The sequence below is a fragment of the Eucyclogobius newberryi genome, unplaced genomic scaffold (genome assembly GCF_026437365.1).
Source record: "Eucyclogobius newberryi isolate DKJ021-1_F unplaced genomic scaffold, fEucNew1.0.hap1 SCAF_9, whole genome shotgun sequence".
Lineage (NCBI taxonomy): Eukaryota > Metazoa > Chordata > Actinopteri > Gobiiformes > Gobiidae > Eucyclogobius > Eucyclogobius newberryi.
Genome location: NW_027316532.1, coordinates 32,173,037 through 32,191,372, shown reverse-complemented (window position 1 = coordinate 32,191,372; position 18,336 = coordinate 32,173,037). Strand labels below are relative to the sequence as shown.

General features: G+C 40.1%; 4 protein-coding genes across 4 annotated transcripts in view; 3 read left to right on the top strand and 1 right to left on the bottom strand.

The window, feature by feature from the left end:
* Positions 1–18,336, bottom strand: part of fam32a (family with sequence similarity 32 member A) — a 139,984-nt gene that overhangs the window by 2,745 nt on the left and 118,903 nt on the right. The gene's annotated exons all lie outside the window — the stretch shown is intronic.
* mrpl54 (mitochondrial ribosomal protein L54) lies at positions 737–2,179 on the top strand. The gene is made up of 3 exons (XM_072438573.1): positions 737–936; positions 1,289–1,445; positions 1,914–2,179. Exons 1-3 carry the CDS (start codon positions 810–812, stop codon positions 2,044–2,046), a joined length of 417 nt encoding a protein of 138 aa, XP_072294674.1. The 5' UTR covers positions 737–809; the 3' UTR covers positions 2,047–2,179.
* malt2 (MALT paracaspase 2) lies at positions 2,742–9,154 on the top strand. Its single transcript, XM_072439129.1, has 16 exons — positions 2,742–2,913; positions 5,269–5,435; positions 5,513–5,643; positions 5,724–5,865; positions 6,143–6,330; positions 6,521–6,617; positions 6,712–6,789; positions 6,918–6,995; positions 7,071–7,274; positions 7,344–7,521; positions 7,617–7,691; positions 7,770–7,897; positions 7,960–8,109; positions 8,195–8,352; positions 8,427–8,561; positions 8,643–9,154. The coding sequence occupies exons 1-16, from the start codon at positions 2,777–2,779 to the stop codon at positions 8,985–8,987; spliced, it is 2,391 nt and encodes a 796-aa protein (XP_072295230.1). The 5' UTR covers positions 2,742–2,776; the 3' UTR covers positions 8,988–9,154.
* safb (scaffold attachment factor B) lies at positions 9,956–17,402 on the top strand. Its single transcript, XM_072439131.1, has 21 exons — positions 9,956–10,242; positions 10,525–10,615; positions 10,926–10,987; positions 11,078–11,224; positions 11,301–11,354; positions 11,434–11,473; positions 12,187–12,601; positions 12,849–12,892; positions 12,965–13,068; positions 13,148–13,297; positions 13,383–13,459; positions 14,390–14,415; positions 14,485–14,564; positions 14,651–14,793; positions 14,881–14,992; positions 15,085–15,281; positions 15,369–15,528; positions 16,474–16,535; positions 16,607–16,659; positions 16,746–16,794; positions 16,882–17,402. The coding sequence occupies exons 1-21, from the start codon at positions 10,090–10,092 to the stop codon at positions 16,973–16,975; spliced, it is 2,313 nt and encodes a 770-aa protein (XP_072295232.1). The 5' UTR covers positions 9,956–10,089; the 3' UTR covers positions 16,976–17,402.

Sequence of the window (18,336 nt, the reverse complement as noted above, 5' to 3'; positions counted from 1 at the left end):
TATAGAAAAACTTACGGTCTATCATAAAGCTCATACTTTGAAGACGTACAAGTACAGAAAACGTACTGCCACTTCGCTCTCATTCTCCCACATCTCACTAGATGTCACTCTGAAGAAGTGATTCGAACTGTATTTTGAAACTTCGAAATGTTTGGTTCAAATGCTTTTCTGTTTCATGAGGCTTCACTTTGCTGTCTCCAAATGTAAATAGAAGATCGTGTTGTTCAACAAGTCCTCCTGGAGGGAAAAGGCTTCACCTACTCTTAGTTTATGCTTTTTAAGCTGTACTGCAGAACCTAGTCCCAAAGCTTGTCTGTATTTGTATTGCATATTGTTTGATATTCGATGTAGAAACGGCTCAAGTTCAATCTAAGTATGAATAGATTTGTATTTTCTTGAAACAACATTCAATATAAGTTGTGGAAACTAAACCAAAAATATTTATAATGACTTATGAAAAGGGGATGATTCACAATGACACCTCCAGACAGCAGGCCCAAAACCTTGATTGTTTTAATGCACCATCATAAATAAATCTACCCTGCCACTCCATTGTTGGACAGAAAGATAACCTGGGCTATCACAATGATCTTATTTATTTAATTACCCTCACCTTATAAGACAATTAAACAGAAAGACCCTAAGACGAACAGAAAGAAAAAGAAAAAAAGAAAAGTAATTCACTCTCCTGACCACAAGGAGGCGCTGTTTGATTCTCCTCAACTAAAATAGCTGTAAAGCGGAAGTAGAAGCATGAAAGTCAAATAGGAGCGTGATTGCTGCACTGCAACAATTTTGTTAGATAAAAAATGTCACAATACGGATTATTTAGAACCGTTTCTTTGGCACGTTGCTTTATAAACAGGGGCTCAATCCCGCTGTGTCACACAAACCCGTCATTTACAATACAGACATGCGGATATGCCAAGAAAGTTGGTGAGTAAAGACCATGGTACAGACAATTATTTCAGTATTTTGTCTCTAGTTAAACATCAGTGTTAGTGAAATAATGGCAGTATATTTTCTGCGTAGCTTTGTGGATTTATGTGCCTTGTGAAAATGGTATTATATTTATAAAGGACCACCCATAACCCAATGGTCTAAATGAAGTTTATTATAAGTTTATTATTACACATTCATCTTTTTACTTGTTGGATTTCTTGTTGTGTGTTAAAAAAATAATAATCCATCTCTACTCTGCCTGTGTCACCATAGTGTCAGCAGCAGAACGAAGGGGAAACACTGTAGGCTAAAAGTACAGGAATTGAAGGATGTTTTGTGTTCTCAGCTGCCAAAGGGAAAGGGAAAAGTATGGTCAAAGACGAGCTGAAGGGCCCTGAAGTGTGCACAGACCCCGCCAGGCTCACTAATTATGCAGTTGGGGCTAACATTTTCAAGCAAGGAGAAGACCCCAAACTTAAGACACCAGAGGATTATCCAGAGTGGTGAGTAGAGTAACAATTCTCAAGCCCCTGGACTATTTCCCCCCTCCAGTTTCCCCCATCAATACAAAAACATGCACAATAACAAGTCCTCTAACTTTCTCGTGGTCTGGGGACCCACTGCTCCTGACAGTTTGCCCCAGCGGGTTAAATGTTCTTTCAATGACGTGGTTAGATTATAACCGCAACACTGCCAACATCCACTTAAATAAGATGTTTCTGAATCAAACACAACAATCAAATCACCACATTTTGAGAGTGGAGTAAGTAGTTATTTTTTTCTTGCTCTCACTCAGTCACATTGCTAGTATTCATGATTTGTTCACACAGCCAATCAGCTTTCTTCTCATACACAAGTGTCATACATAATGTTTTCTAATTATTATGTCTTCTTTTTGGCCCTTTTTGCTTTTACTCTGCACTTTCTGAGGGGAAGACACATTTTACCAATATGTGATTTATTTCTTCCAGGTTATTTCAGCTGAACCTGGGGAGCCCCAACAAACTGAGCCAGCTGGAGCCTGACACCTGGGAATACTGGAAACGCCTGAGGAAGGAAAATTGTTGGCGTCATAACAAACTTCATAAAGGGAAGAAGTTTTAGTTGTTGGACCTGCAGGCCTGGACTCTTGAACTGGACTGGGCTCTCCCACCGACTTTGTCAACTCATTGTTACTATATTATGTTTGTTCATCTTTTCTTATACCTGCTACATAATCATATTAGCACCCACGTGTTAATAACCTGATCAATAAAGATTGTTTTTGACACAACAGATTTCACAATTCCATCTTTTATTTTGTTAAGCTTCTGTAAACTTGCTTCAATGAAATAAACATGTTACAAACGTGTAATTGTGTGCAGACTTGTGTGACACTATAATTGACAAACGCGTAAGTTCTGCTTTAAAAAAGAGGAACAGAAACAGGCAGTTAATACTTTAACTGTAGAACACTCATTTTGAAGCCTTTTGTGAATAGTTAATACTGTAACTGTAGAACACTCATTTTGGAGCCTTTTGTGAATATAAAGCTTTCCTTTCTGAATTGTCGGTAAGTTCACAATGTTATTATTATCCGTAATAAACTGATTTCACTGCGTTGGATGTTCCTGACATTTGAATGTAATTTCCTAACGCACCAAACATTTGTATAAACCCGGAAAGCCCCGCGCGTGACTTCATCATTGCGCAGGTGAATAAACATGATTCATGTGTAACTTCAGAGTTGCGACCAAAAACACCATTTTAACTTTCTCTTTCAGCCTCAACACATTGTCACGGTTAACGGAGAGCAGTTCTTAAGGTTCGGTGGACGTATTCTGATTTCTGCGCCATGGATCCGTGGAAAGTGCCTCTTGGTACTTTGCGCGAGGACGTAATGAAGAGACTGTCAAAGATGTTGGACAAATCCAGCTGCGGATGGAGACAACTGGCCCACGTCATGTCAGAGGAGCCCAGATTCCGCTGCAGGTAAACGATCCACACCAGTGTCTCCCAGGTTACCGGGGGCCCGGGACCTCTGCCCGGGGGCCCGGGGTCCCGGGACCTCTGCCCGGGGGCCCGGGGGCACGGGACCTCTGCCCGGGGTACTGGAGTTACTCTGTGGGACAGGAATTGAATAGTGTTAAAATTTTACCATCAAAAAGCAATTTTATTTTGAATTCTTGGCAAAATGTGCGGCTTTGCCGCACAGACACCGTGACTCCTTGAATAAAAATGTGGATAACTTTTGATGGTTCACCCCTGAAGATGAGTCTCACCAAATTTCACGTTGATAGGGCTGACGCCCTGGGAGGAGTTGGTGAAAGTATAAAGTGTAAACATGTTCTGGTGATTTCCCCTTTGGAATAACATGGGAGGTTTCGGTCATCGCTACAGCAAAGCCGTAACAATTATGACACTTTTTTGATGGGGATGCCAAAATTGAGTTTTGTGTCAAATTTCAGATAATTTCGCAAAACTAAACATTTGACCTCCATATAAAATCTGTAGGGGGCGTTGTGGCGCCAAATTAATTAATTTCACTTCAAGTAGGTTTAGGGCAAAGAGTTTTACAACTGATTCTAATTTGACGTAATTCGGACTTTATCTGTGCAAACGGCAGAAATGTTAAATTTGGGAGATTTCTGAAATTCTAGCTAAAGTTTGCAGCTTCGCCGCTCAGAGACCGTGACAGGTATCAATGTAATTTGAATAACTTTTGATGTCCCACTCCTCAGTACCATTTTCACCAAATTTCAGCTTTTTAGAGCCAACGCCCTGGGAGGAGTTTGTAAAAGTACGACATTTGGAAAAACTCCCGAGTCATGCTTAGCCATTTTTGAAGCAATATGGCCGACATTTGGTTGGGCGGACGGCGTTGCCGTAGTAATATTTTTTACATCTCTTGTCACCATCTACCTCTGCGCCAAATTTCATGATTCTACGATCAGATTTTTTTTGGGGTCATTTCCTATCTCAATGCATTTTTGGTACATTTGGGGGCGCTGAGGCGCCAATTTTTTTATTTTAGAAAAGGGAAATAGCCAGAATGTAGAGAGGCACGATTTTTAGAGGGGTGCAAATTTTTGTGACTTTTCGTCAATGTTCACTGGGTGAAAAATAGGGGGGTTGGTCCCGAGAAGAAAGAAAGAAAGAAATAAAGAAGAAAGAATAATATTCCGATGCGAAAACAATGTTTCCCATTTTTCAAATATCATAAACTATACATTTTCGGAAAGCGCTGGCGCTTTCCTACCTCATGGTGTGGGTCCCTGGTCACTGACGGGTACTTTCGTTAATTTTGAGTGGGCTCCGCCCACTTTGTGTTTTTGGCCCTCTATACAGTAATAATGTTCAAATTTTGCATTACATGCTTATATGCACGGAACATGCAAGAGATGGGGAACGTATCCGTGAGCTATTTAGGGCAAATGAGTGCTTTATATGTAAAGTGCTCGTATAGTGCGCACTTTTGCACGGGCTTCGCCCGTTTACAACGGTAATGTTCCATTTTCCCACTACTAATTAGTATGCACGGGGCGTGCGTGAGTGAAGGAGTGCGTTAGTGAGTGTTTGGAAGTGGGCGAGCGTTTCGAGCTCGATTTCGTGCGCACTATGTGCGCACTTTCGCAGCCGTGCTTCGCACGGCCTTACAAGATTAATAGGCCTCTCGCCAGCTTGTGGCGCTCGGGCCTAACAAGAATAAATTATAAGATAATCCTTTAATGTCCACACATGGGGAAATTTCGTTGTTACAACGCAGTAGATACAGGAGGAAAGGACAGATTATAGGAAGTTTAAAAAAAAAAAAAACATTCTTAATAGAAGAACTCTTATAAACAAAACAAAAAAACTCTTATTAACAAAACTCCTCTCATATCTTAATAGGGAATGGAGGGAGAAGAAAATAAAATAGATAAATAAAATAAAAAGATAAAAATAAGATAATAATAAAATAATAATAATTAAATTAAATTAAGTAAAAATAGCTAGCATAAGGCTAAATAATACAAATAGTAAGTAAGTAAACAAAATAAAACACTCTTTTTTCTTTACATCAGTTACATCAGTATGCACATACGAGTACGACAGTAATTGCAAATGAATATGACAGTATTGCACATGGTTAATTCAGTATTGCACATGAATATGACAGTATTGCACATATAATATTATAGCAAACAGATTATACTTCCTAAAGACTTGCCAAATGAGTAAGGGGGTACTCAGAGGAAGAAACAAATGTTTAGGGGGTACTCACGACAGAAAAGGTTTGGAACCACTGCTCTGGGGGGACTTTAACTCTTTCATTTCTTTTGTTTTATGTTCCCTGTTTTTCTCCAGTGAGAGTGAGATGACCCACTACTCACTCCAGGTGCTGAGTAACATTGGGAGCCCAAGTCGGACCCTTCTGGCCCGACTTGCTGACCAGTCCTGCACAGTGAATTTCCTGCTCTGGGGATTGAAGAAAATTGACCATGTGGATGCTGTGCAATACCTCACACACATAGGTTAGATTGGAGAAAAAAAAAAAGAAAACCCAAAGTCTCTACACATAACTTAACCTTTTCTTTTGTATTTTGCTCAGTGTCTGCACTGGTTCAGATCACAGTGCAGCCGCAGTCACAGAAAGCTCAAGAGGGAAGCAGAGTGATATTGTCCTGCAAAGCCTCTGGTCCTCCCGGTCTCTGTTATCAGTGGTTCAAAGGCAAACAAGAGGTCGGCTCTTTGTATAAATATTATTTTACATAATGTAGGAAGGGAATTGCCCTCATCAACTAGAATATTTGCTGTCACAGATTCTGGATGGTGCTTCTCCAGAGCTGGTACTTTGCCCCTTCAATTCGACCAACCAAGGACACTATATCTGTAGGGTCAGCCTTGGAGATACATTTGTTTTCTCACTGTGGGCTCATGTTCGCTTGGCAGACTTCAGCTCAGGTACATTTCAACATACAAACTTTTGAAACTTTTCTCAGACATAGAACATGACATTAACTCCAAAATACATGATTAAAAAATGATCTTGAAACACTGTCATATGAGTTAAACATGTAAAACAGTGCCGATTTGTAAAGCCTATACACAACAGTACATAGTGGCCGAATTGATAATAGATAATAATAAGTTTATGATTAATGTTTCTTTGTCAGTTGTTGTACAGTGTTGAGCGTGTTAAGTGTGAATTACAATATTAACTCTCTCTGTATTACTTTAGAATGCCCCAGTAGCATTTTCCAGGGCTCAGTGAGTGGGCTGAGGATCACCAGGCAGCCTCAGTCCCAAGCTTTGACAGAGGGCGATACTTTGGTCCTTGAATGTCAAGCAGAGGCCAACCCTCCTGCCCAGTACGAGTGGTACCACAACTCTGAGCCCGTGCCACCACAACACACACTGTCACTCAAGGTCAGCCTTTTGCCCTTTCAGTGTGAATTATTTTACAAACACAGGTTTAAAAAGCAACTGGCAGCTGTTTGTGCTACAGATTTGAGACTTATTTTATTGCAGATGTTTGTGCCACAGATTTGAGTCTTATTTTTTACACATGTTTGTGCTACAGATTTGATTCTTATTTTTTTACACATTTGTGCTGCAGATTCCGTGTGTGACAACAGCTCAGAGAGGACAATATAAATGTAAGGCATATAACTTGTACCATGAAGTTTGGAGTGAGGCGGCAGTAGTGACCATTGGTGAGCCGCTAAATGATTACATAAAAACATTCATGTTTTAGTATATAATTATATTTACGACTATATGCTTTATATATGTGTATTTTTTTTAAAGGTCCAATTTCCAGCACTGATGCATCTTGGGTTGAAATTGACACACGAAGTCCAGGTGTTTTTGTGACACAGGAACCTGGTAATCTCTGTTCCTCTGTCCACACCCTAAAATAATTACTGTGTTCTGTGCCAATGTCATCGATGCGTAGAGAAGAGTATCAAGTATAACTGTAAACAAAGTTCACCGAAAAAGGTTTTTGCTTGTAGATAACAGATCCAGAGAGTTGAAAATGTTTCTAGCTCAACCAATGTCAAGTCCACCCCAACCTGTCCAGCAATTCTATGGTATGAATCATGATATTTATTAATGTCTTAACGCTTTGGTTCAATCTTTTTAAAATATATCTTTTGCACCTAAAGCCACAGACAAAGTTGCTCTGTTGATTGGGAATATGAACTACAAGTACCACACACAGCTATGTGCCCCTATTGCTGATGTCCACGAGCTGACGAACCTCCTTCGTCTATTGGACTTCAAAGTGGTCTCACTGCTGGACCTGAACTGTCAGGAGATGCACAGCGCTGTCACCGAGTTCCTCTTGTTGCTTGATAAAGGCGTCTATGGTTAGTGTCACTCTCCACAGAGCAAGTAAAGCAAAAAGGCTGGTGTGTGTAATTGTCAAACATCTATAGGACTTCTGTACTTTGCTGGTCACGGATATGAAAACTATGGAAACAGTTTCATGGTTCCCATTGATGCCCCAGCTTCATACACATCAGAGCACTGCCTGTGTGTTCAGAATATCCTCACCAGGATGCAGGAGAGAGAGACAGGCCTCAATGTGTTTCTGTTGGACATGTGCCGTAAAAGGTATTTACATATTACATTTTTTATATTAAAGGTGTTTTCTGTTTTTCAAGCATTAAAAGATACACAAGTCCCATTTATCTTTTCCTTTTATACAGAAATCCATACGATGATGTCTTGGTGCAACCTGCATTAATCAAAGTGACAGCAAATATAGTGTTTGGATATGCGACGTAGGTTTGTGGGGGTGGTTATGCAACTGTTGCAGAATAGTGGGGGAAAAAATAACAGTCATTTTTCTGTGTTCAAAGATGTGTAGATGCTGAAGCTTATGAAGTAAAAAAAGAAGATGTTTCTAATGGTATATTCATAAACTTCCTCAAAAAAAGAGTGTGTGAAGATGAGAAGGTGACAGTCATGCTGGACAGAGTAGCTGAAGGTATGTGACACCACTGCAGTCCTGTACAACATTAACTTTCATATAATACTATTCTGCTGTAGACATGGGCCGGTGCAGAATCACTCACGGTAGACAAGCTCTGGAACTGAGGAGTAATCTGTGTGAACGGCGCTGCCTCACAGACCCTGTACACACGGCTCTGTGTTCTGCCTCCTATTCAGCGCGCAACTTGCAGTGGACTGTTTCTCATGGTAAACTTAAATTTGATTTGGTCAAATACATACAGTACTTGCAAATGCAGTAAGGAATTGCCAAATTAACATACTTTCTTCACAGTTTTGCCTGCAAGCCAAACTCTGCAGTTTGACTGTGGCGTCACGGTTCAGCTTGGGTTTGCCGCAGAGTTTTCCAATGTCATGGTCATCTACACTCGGATCCTTGAAAAACCTGCAAATGTTGCACACTGCTCTGCTCAGCTTACGGATTTCCCTGTGGTGAGCACTCTTGCAAACATTCTACCATGACAAATGTAATGCCACACCCTTTTCTTGATATGCTTATGTTACAGGATGTGGAGATTGATCTGAAGAAGAGCAACCAGGAGTCACCACTTGAAGCTGGTAGTTTGTTATTGATCAAAGAAGCTCTTCCTGCTGAGGCCGACAGTCGTTACACGCGTGTCTGTGGGCTGCAGAGACTCAAGGTTGGCACATTGACTCTGCGTTGGCCGGTTGTTGTTTGGAATTCTTTCATTAATGACACCCTGTTCTTTTTGTCCTCACAGCAGATTCTGGTTTTCACAGTGTGTCTTCATTACACCTATTCTGACCTTGATGAGGAAATCCAGGAAAATCAGTCAGTAACAGCAGGCAAACCTCTGGTCTCCAAACTCAATCTGTATGAACCAAGACACTCTCAGGACTCTAGAAATTCATATTCTTGCCTTGACTCGTTCAGTGGCGTAATGTCGTTTAAAGCTTCTGGTGGTCTAGATAATATTGCCCCGTCCTCCCATCTACAGGCTGAGAGAGGAAAGGCAAGGGAGGAGGTTTCTGTATCTGGTGCTAATCTACCACAAGAGACTTCATGTGATGAGTTGTTTGATGTCCCCCCCCTTGTTGCAGATTAGAAATTGATGAAGAAACAGAACAGCTGCTTTGAGTAGGGTAAATGTGTAAGTTTATAGCAAACAAACAACACTCATACAGTGTTTCTCTGCTTCTTGGGGACTCCTAATCTTATAATAGAGGATTCACGGCATGCAGACCTGGTAATTGTAACCATAATGAAGGCAGGTCCCCATAGTATGAGACTTTAGATTTTAGTCTCCACAATGTGATACAAACCCAAAACACATTTTTCAAATCATTCTGTTTTACAATGTAAATCATTGTGGTTTAGAATATATATTGTAATATGTTGTGCTGTGATTGGTTCAATAGATACATTTAAAAAGGTCTGGCTCTTTTATTGGTGGTTTTCAGATGCTAGAAAGTGATGACGTCATGACCTCAGATGGGGGCAAAAGCCAGAATCCTCCACTCATTACATTATACTTAGCTGTGAAATATCTATTCATCTATACATTTCTAAGGCAAATTTTGTTTTTTTTATCCGACAATTTATTTTAGCGGCTACTCTTGTTAACTTCTTGCACTATAACAAAAAAATGCATTTTAACAATATTAATTTTAGATATCTTATTATTATTTGGTGTTTTATGGCGGTTGGTATCCAAGTGCCACCCACTAATATAATAGATCTATGGTCTGACTGGAGGCTTCTTGATAGAGAATATTAACAGATATAATGTATTACTTCCATCCATCCATTTTCTACCGCTTGTTCCCTTTTTTGGGGTCGCGGGTGACTGGAGCCTATCCCAGTGACTTCGGGCCTTAGGCGGGGTACACCCTGGACAGTGGCCAACTTGTCGCATTACTGATTCATATATTAATAGATAATACACTATTACGCAAATATCTTCATGTGTTCATTAAGATGCATGCAAAATAAACAACAAACAAATACATTAGGGTTTTTCTTCTTAGTTGTTGCTTTGACGTCCCTGTACGTTATGTGAAACCCAGCTCAGGAAACTGCGCATGCGTACTCGTGTCACCTCCATTTTGCAGAAAACAGGCAACAAGCGCCGCTTGCTTTGATTGAAAGAAAATTATTGAATGCAACGTTTTACGGTCACATCGTAGCATATTGTGTAGAGAAAAGCCATGGCGGAGTTATCTGCAGACGTTGAAGTTCCTGTGAGTGGGGAGATAAAGAAATTATCTGAGTTGAAAGTCATTGACCTCAAGGCCGAGCTGAAGAAACGAAACCTGGACACGACCGGGGTGAAAAGCGTGCTGTCTGAGCGGCTCAAAAGGGTAAGCAAGACACCATATGGACAACAGGCTGGTCCCATGTAGAACATATAGCACATAATCGAGAAATATGGAAACGATTTTGCGATATACGTGTTACGGACGAGATAAATATTAGCATCGCTGCTAGCATTAGATAGGCTAACACAGCTAGCCGTCGTTAAGCTATTCGCTAACTACTCGATGTTGAGTTTGTTTTGGAACAGATTTTATGTTCACACGTCCTTATTTATCACGTTTCATGTTTCGTTTGGTTTGGTTATAATATTGTGTATGGTTTGATAGGCAATAGAGGAAGAAGGAGGTAATCCAGAGGAAATTGTCATCTCGATGGAAACAAACCCGAAGAAAGCGCCTCCCAAAAGAGCAGCTAAAGGTAAAACTGAGGCCTGCGATTATCTAAACCCTTATTGTATTTGTTTGTTTATTTTGCATTTATGTTAATGAACACATGAACGTATTTGCGTAATAATGGATTATCTATTAATATATTAATAAGTAATACATTATATCTGTTAATATTCTCTATCAAGAAGCCTCCAGTCAGTATATTTGACCTATTTGTTTAGTTTAAATTCGTATTTAAAAACAAATATAATATTGTTGAATTAATCATAAAATTATGCTACTAGTAAAATAATCATTGGTTGCTGTCTCAAGTACTTATTCCTTGATGTGTTTAGCAGATTCAAAGCAAGAAATAGAAACTGAGGAGGACAATGTCGATGAGGATTCCCAAGAACTCCCAGTGAGTGCTTTTGATCTATCCACTGATGTTAAATATTAAACCTTGATTTGTGTTTTGTGTTGTCGTAACGGTATTAAAATACACCAACAGGAACCTCCGAATGAAAACATGCAGGAAATGGACATTCTTGACATGAACGTTTTGGATGAGACTGAAGACTACACCAGGGAGGGGGGTGAAGCAGACGCTTTAGATGACAACATTTTAAATTCGGATCATGAAGAGGGAGGTGAAGAGGTGGGTTGAAATTTGTTTCTTAAAATATAATGTATTGGGTCTTTTATTTGCACACTGAAAATGTTTCTGTTTTCAGGATGCGCCAGAGGCCGATGGAGACAACTTTATTGCTTCATCTTCATTCGAAATGGTAGGTTTGTTACTGTACGTTGATAAAATATCAATAATCCTCTTCTACTGTGATTTAACGTTTCCAATATTGATTTTAGGCTGTTGATCCAGATGTGAATGATGTAAACAACGGTACAGGTAATGTAAACTATTGGTTAGAAATGGCAGGTGTTATCAAATATAGCACTGTTGAGGGAATGCATTTTGCTTAGTTTAGACATGAGGGACTGGAAACCTTATGTAATTGTTGTCTATGTGCACAATTGTGTTCTCCCTATTTAAAAATAATTGTAATTCTAACTTTAACAACAGTCCAGGTTAAATCATGTACAGTTTATTTGCAGAACAAATTGATGCACATTGCCAGCAATTGTATGGATTAGTTGGGAAAGATGCAGTGTTTTAGATTCTCATGGAGTGAAAGAAGATTTGAAGATCCGTCATCTGTAACAGCTGTTTAAAGACACGGACTGAAAGCTGCTCTAACATTGGACTCAAGCCTAAGTATGGACATTGATATGGACACTGAATACGAACATGGCTGAAGACTGAAAGAAGTTCTCCTTTTCTTGTGGCTTTCTTCCAAGCTGAACTCTTTGCCTGGTGTGACGCAGGTCCATGTTGTAGCCTTCTGCTTGAACAATGAGCTACAATTGTGTGGATGACCAGTAGTTGAGTTCTTAACCTTTTCCAGTCTCTCATTAGGGTTTTCTTTGTGATTATATTTAGCACTAAGCACAGGATAGTGGTCATGAGGCTCCTAATCCAGGCCTTGCCAGTTCCTCGTTAAACATTGCTGTGTTTCAGAAGTGATTAAACTTTGTGCCATTCTGTTCCTGTTAACTCCGTAGAAATTGACAAAGTAGCCGGGTCTTGTTTATCTGAGCCGATTAAAGAAGATGACCAGCCGAGCCAAGAGATGAGTCCCGAAGAAGAGCAAGCTGCCACCGCCATCGGGGAGGAAGACGTCTCCGTATCCGGCTCCAAAGGCGCAACCTCTGCCCTTGGAAATGTGGAAAGCGACAAGGAGGCCGAGGAGCAGGACACCAAAGAAACGGGGGACAATGTCAATGAATCTGAAGAAACTGTAAAGTCTGAGGACAAAGTCTTGCAGGATGATAGTGTAAATGAGGAGGGGGGCGAGAGAGAAACTGTTGATTTAGAAGGGGGGAAGGGTGAGGAGGATGAGAAGACTGAAGACAAAACCGCTGCGGATTCTGCCTCGACATCCAAAGGGTCCACTGTAGAGGGTGATCAGACTAAAAGGTTTGTCGCTTTCTGTCTACTTGAAACCAAAATGGTTATCTCTGTTGCATTGGCCCCTTTGTCATATAAAATTGGATGCTCTTTTCAAGGTAAACCTCTTTGCATTTGTCTTTGTTGTCCCTTAGTTCAACATACTCTGTTCGAGAAGTAAAACATTGGCTTTCTGATATGTGCAAATATTTGTAGACTTTCACAACACCTCATTTTTGTGACTTTAGACTATTTTTGTTGTTTTTGCCTCCTTTAGTTCTGATGAAAAAGATGAAAATGCAACATCTAAAGATGACAAGGGTAAGTTCAACACCTTTTTGAAAAATAGCTTTTTATGGATAAAACTAAAGACTCAAAATGTACTTACTCTAGAAGGAAGTGGGCCTGCAGCCTGCAGTAGAAATCTATGGGTCAGTGGTCTTGCCTCGACTACCAGAGCGACTGATTTGAAAACGCTGTTCAGCAAATATGGAAAGGCAAGTTAAACGCTGAAAAATTCCAAACCATAATCTTGTGTTTTCCCAGTGCTTTTGAATCCTCTTTTTTTTTTTGTAGGTGGTCGGTGCAAAGGTAGTGACTAACGCTAAAAGTCCTGGGGCTCGGTGTTATGGCTTTGTCACTATGTCCACTATAGAAGAAGCCACCATGTGCATCAGCCACCTCCATCGGACTGAACTTCATGGCCGCATGATCTCTGTTGAACGAGTGCGTATCACACTTCTGCTTCTGTTTTAATGACTAAACCTATTTTGCTCATTTACCATACACATTTCTGATACAATTTATCTAGGCCAAGAATGAACCTGCTGGGAAAAAAACAACAGACAAGGGTGATGGAAAGACCAGAAGACTCTCCACGGATTCAAAGTAAGATTTGTGGTGTACAAATGCAAGTACAACTAACTTAATGGCTGTAGCACTTGCTCCTGGTTTAAAATTATCTCTACAATCAACTTTTCCTGGAATGTCATTCATTTCCAAATACTGAGGACGCATTATAAGAGATGCGAGAACCTTTATTTGTCAGGGAAAATTCCAGTGTTGCAACGCACTGTTCAAATACTGGCTCAATCTCAGCATGGGCATAATTTTAGGCTCAGAAGTTTATGTATACTTTAGACACACAATGTTCAGTGTTTTTAGTACCGTTGCACTTGAGTATAAGTCACATTTTTGGGGGAAATTTATTTGATAAAATCCAAGACAGACATTTCATCTTGAAATGCAATGTAAAATAATAACAGATTGGAGAACATGGTGAATAGGTGTACGTATGACAATGCAACACATTCAGCTACATGACGCACATACAACAAACTGTGGTAAGTGTCTGGTATGGTAACGTAACATATAAACAGTTATTCAGATAACTATAGCATAAAGAATATGCTAACAAGTTTACCAAAGTATCAGTATTACCCCAAATAACTAAATCCATTGAATTTGTCTTCCTCTGTGTCACTTCTAAACAACTCTGCAAACTCTGGAAGTAGAGGAAGTGCAGATTCTTCTGCATCGCTTAGAGACTAAAGCGCCCTCTTGCGGTTGTCTGTGAAAACTAATCAACATGTGACATTCGGTTGCCAGTGTGAAAATCACGAATAATATCACATAAGCTCTGGAGTAAAAGGCTAACACTATGAAAAAAGGTGCGACTAAAAAATACAGCAGGTTTCGTATTAGAAGTGCCCCAAAAATCTTTAGCCATTAATAAGTATTACACGCCTTTATGTTGCCGCCCATGATCTTGTTGGATAGAAGTGTTGGAAAATAATTCTGTCTTCTCAATTTCACTAGATCTGAGAAGGATGCTGATGGCAAAGGTGAGTTTACAGCGACTTTTAGTGGAGTGACAAATGACTTTGAAGTCTAATAACTTAATGTTTGAATAGGGCCAAATGAGAGGACTGTAGTGATGGATTCATCAAAGGGAGAGCCTGTGATCAGTCTCAAAGCCAAAAGCAAAGACCGAGTAAGTGATGCATATTTCTACTTGTCTTCATTGCTGCTCATTTTCATTTTCACACCACTGATAATATGGCATTTGACTTTGCTCAGAGCACAAAGAGCCGTGACCGCAGTACGTCCAGCAAAGAAAAGAAAGACATTCTGTCATTTGACCAAATAATGGAGCATAGAGAGCGAGAGAGACAGCGTCAGCGCGAGAGGGAGGTCAGAGAGGTGGAGCGACGGAGATACACGTAAGGCTGGCTTTGTACTTTTTAAATGCCATCTGGGTTTTCTCATTTAGTCTTCATTTGAAATTGAGCTGTTTTTTTCTCATGTAGTTTCAATGACCGAGAGCGGGATAACCGACCTGAGCGCGAGCGAGACAGACTGCGCATGTTCAGAGAGCGAGACGAGAGGACCACTCTGATGCGGAAGAGACATTGGCTGGAGGTTTTGCATCAACATTCTTCTGAAAGAAATTTGTGTTCTGTACATGTTTAGTTTTTTTAAATCCATAAAATGTCCAATGAAAATCTCATCAGGTTGAGAAACAGCGCCTCGATGCTGACCGCATGGAGGCTCAGCTTCTGGAACGTGAAATGATGCGTATCGAGTACGAGCGGCGCCGTGAACAGGAGAGAATCCTCAGGGAGCGTGAAGAGCTGCGGCGACAACAAGAGCTGCTGCGCTTTGAGCAGGACCGCAGGCCCATGAAGAGGCATTATGATGTTGACAACAGGTAATGGTTGTTTGTGATGATTAGTTATGAATGAACAAATCAAAAGATGTTTTCTGATTTTAAATGTTGTTGCCATTTTGCTTCTAGAAAAGATGACTGGCCAGAAAAGCGCGTTGCTTTGGATGACCGTTACAGCCGCTCAGACTTCAGTCGCCAGGACCGTTTCAACGACTTCGACCAAAGGGATCGAAGCCGGTATCAAGACGATGTTGTTGACAGGCGGGACCACAGGGATAGAGATGCACCGGTAAATATTTGCTATGACATACATTCCTAAACACTTGAGGCCTGAACTCTGTTTCTTAAAACTTATTCAGACTTTCTGCCTGACTTCTTGCGTAACACAGTTTGGTCTGTCTCACTCAGGACTTTTATAGTCTCACTTAATAAATACAGCTTTGACAGCCCACGTGGAGCAAAAATAGGATTGTTTACCAAAGCTTAGGTACCTGGCCTTATCCCAGAAGTCGGTTCCATCAGACGGCTAATCGAACAGGCTTCAGAGGGAACGAGCAGAAGTCACACTAATAAACCAAAATCCATACACACCCACCTCCACCAAAAGCCCTTTCTAGACATAGACACACCTATGAGATTGGTGAAACACAAGCAGAGAAGAGAATGGGACAAGATGAATGAAATGAGGGAAATTAGTATTTCACCGTCATGGCCACAGACTAGGAATAAACCCTCTCATTAATGTGCTGTTCATTTAGGCAGTTTATAAATAAGAAAATGGTAACTATTTCTAGCAATTCAAGCTTTAACTTCATGTAATGGATAAAGGAAGATGCTAATATTGAAACATTTAGGCTTATGTGCATACAGTTACTAGGACAACATATTAAATTACAATTTACAAAAACAACCACAAATCATTCTAACTCTTATTTTGTAAATATCGCAAGTTTATTCATAAAACTCAGGCAACATTAATCTAATAAAAACATTTTGGGAAATTGATAACCTGATTTCTTACCCCTTGTAAAATGTAATGCAGTGTTTACACAAATCACCGTCCACCTTTAAACCTGTTCCAGACCACTCTTAAGTTCTCTGTTTAGTGACTGAGTGAGCCTGGTTTATAAAACCCAAATTACAACAAAATGTCATAAATCATAAGGCTAAGAAAGTAAACCACTTTTATGAAACAGCCTTCAGTGGTAAAAGTAAATGTGTTCGTTTTTTGCAGCATTTCTCTGACCGACATGGACGAGATGGAAGAGACTCTTTGAGCGGACGCATGAACTCGAGGTGAATTAACTAAGAGACATAATTGGATAATCATGAATATTTAGATATTTATAATTTTAATGCTTTTCTAGGGATGGTGGACGGGACTGGGACTCCAGGAAAATGGATGGTGAACGATGGCAAAGTACATTTAGATCCCATAGGTTTTATTATTATAAAACCTAATCCGCCGCAGAATATGAAGTTCATAGGTTTATTTATCATTTTCAGGTAGAGATGGCGCAGTTCCTGGCCAGAGTCACATGGGACGAGGGGCAAGGTAGTTTATTGACTAAAGAGCCGGTGTTGATTTCTATGTGGACGTAACAAACCCATGATGGTTTTCTGTGTTTTCTGTGACTTTCAGAGGCTACTCGGGATCGTCCCAGTCTCTTTCTAACGCCCTGAACAGACAGAACCAGCTCATGCAAGGAGGAGGAGCCTTTGGGCGTCGCTACTGAACGCTGACACCGTAAATTCAGACTGTTGAGGTCTGAGGAGTTTTGTACATGTATTTGTTTTTTTTAAATTGAAGAATCCACTTGTTTTGTTTTGCTGCCGAATGTGATCTACTTGGTATTCATTCATGAAGCGCACATTTGCTTTCATTTGGAGTCATCTAATTGAAGTCCCATTATTTTCTTGTGTTGGTTTACGGCCCCAGACTGGCCTGGACCACACGTGCAGATGCCGCAATTCATTTTGGTACAGCTTTTTGTCATTGATGATGCTGATATTGCTAAGCAGACTTGTCTTTTGTTAGTTGATCTTAAATGGAGTTTGCAAAGGTTTTAAACTAGTCTTTGTTATTCACATAATTGAAAAGTGAAAAACTGAGTATATGTCCCCTTCACTGATTTGACTGGTAATAAAATTACTTCAAAGGCTTGTCTGATACATTTGTTCGATCTACTGCACTTGATATGGAAAGTTTCATGTAACTTAAGATAAGATAAGATAATCCTTTAATATCCACACAAGGGGAAATTTCGTTGTTACAACGCAGTAGAACAGGAGGAAAGGACAGATTATAGGAAGTTTCGAAACACTCTTGATAGAACTCTTATGAACAAAAAAAAAAAAAACTCTTAACAAAACTCTTAATAGGGAATGGAGGGGGGAAATAAAATAGATAAGAATAAAAAATAAAGATAAAAATCAGATAATAAAATAATGATAATAGAATAAAGTAAAAATAGCTAGCACAAGACTAGGTAATACTATTAGCAGGTAAGTAAACTGTATAAAAAACAAAATAGAACACAATTATTTACAGGTATTGCACATAAATATGATGATATTGCACATGGTTACATCAGTATTGCACATGTTCAGGGCCAGCAGTGCTTGTTGTAGAGTCTGACAACAGCAGGAAGGAAAGACCTGAGAAACCTCTCCTTCACACAGCGAGGGTGGATCAGTCTCTCACTGAAGCTGCTCTCCAGAGCGGACAGAGTGTCCTGCAGGGGATGAGACTCATGGTCCAGCATAGATGTGAATTTAGCCAGGACCCTTCTGTCCCCCACCTCCTGCACCGAGTCCAGAGCGCAGCCCAGGACGGAGCTGGACTTCTTGATGACTTTGTCCAGCTTCCTCCTCTCCCTCTCTGTGATGCTTCTGCTCCAGCAGGCCACTTATATTGGTTACAAAAGGCCTATTTTTTCCAAATAACACCAGACTAAAATGAGCCCCAATTCAAACTGCAACTGTTTCTGAAACAAACAATTGGTTGGACTCTTTGTGAAGCTGAGACTCTAGTTTTGTACTCTGATGTCTGATTTACTCTTAATTAGATTTTTTGTACATGGGGAAAATCAGATTT

What these genes read in the sequence shown, in the direction of transcription:
- mrpl54 (XM_072438573.1), top strand. Translation starts at nt 810, where the DNA reads ATGTCACAATACGGATTATTTAGAACCGTTTCTTTGGCACGTTGCTTT. An exon ending in CGGATATGCCAAGAAAGTTG is followed by an intron (nt 937 to 1,288) that starts GTGAGTAAAGAC and finishes TTGTGTTCTCAG; the next exon opens with CTGCCAAAGGGAAAGGGAAA. An exon ending in CCAGAGGATTATCCAGAGTG is followed by an intron (nt 1,446 to 1,913) that starts GTGAGTAGAGTA and finishes TATTTCTTCCAG; the next exon opens with GTTATTTCAGCTGAACCTGG.
- malt2 (XM_072439129.1), top strand. Translation starts at nt 2,777, where the DNA reads ATGGATCCGTGGAAAGTGCCTCTTGGTACTTTGCGCGAGGACGTAATG. An exon ending in ACCTGTCCAGCAATTCTATG is followed by an intron (nt 6,996 to 7,070) that starts GTATGAATCATG and finishes TTGCACCTAAAG; the next exon opens with CCACAGACAAAGTTGCTCTG. An exon ending in GCTTGATAAAGGCGTCTATG is followed by an intron (nt 7,275 to 7,343) that starts GTTAGTGTCACT and finishes AAACATCTATAG; the next exon opens with GACTTCTGTACTTTGCTGGT.
- safb (XM_072439131.1), top strand. Translation starts at nt 10,090, where the DNA reads ATGGCGGAGTTATCTGCAGACGTTGAAGTTCCTGTGAGTGGGGAGATA. An exon ending in ATGAAGAGGGAGGTGAAGAG is followed by an intron (nt 11,225 to 11,300) that starts GTGGGTTGAAAT and finishes TTCTGTTTTCAG; the next exon opens with GATGCGCCAGAGGCCGATGG. An exon ending in GGAAGAGACATTGGCTGGAG is followed by an intron (nt 14,993 to 15,084) that starts GTTTTGCATCAA and finishes AAATCTCATCAG; the next exon opens with GTTGAGAAACAGCGCCTCGA.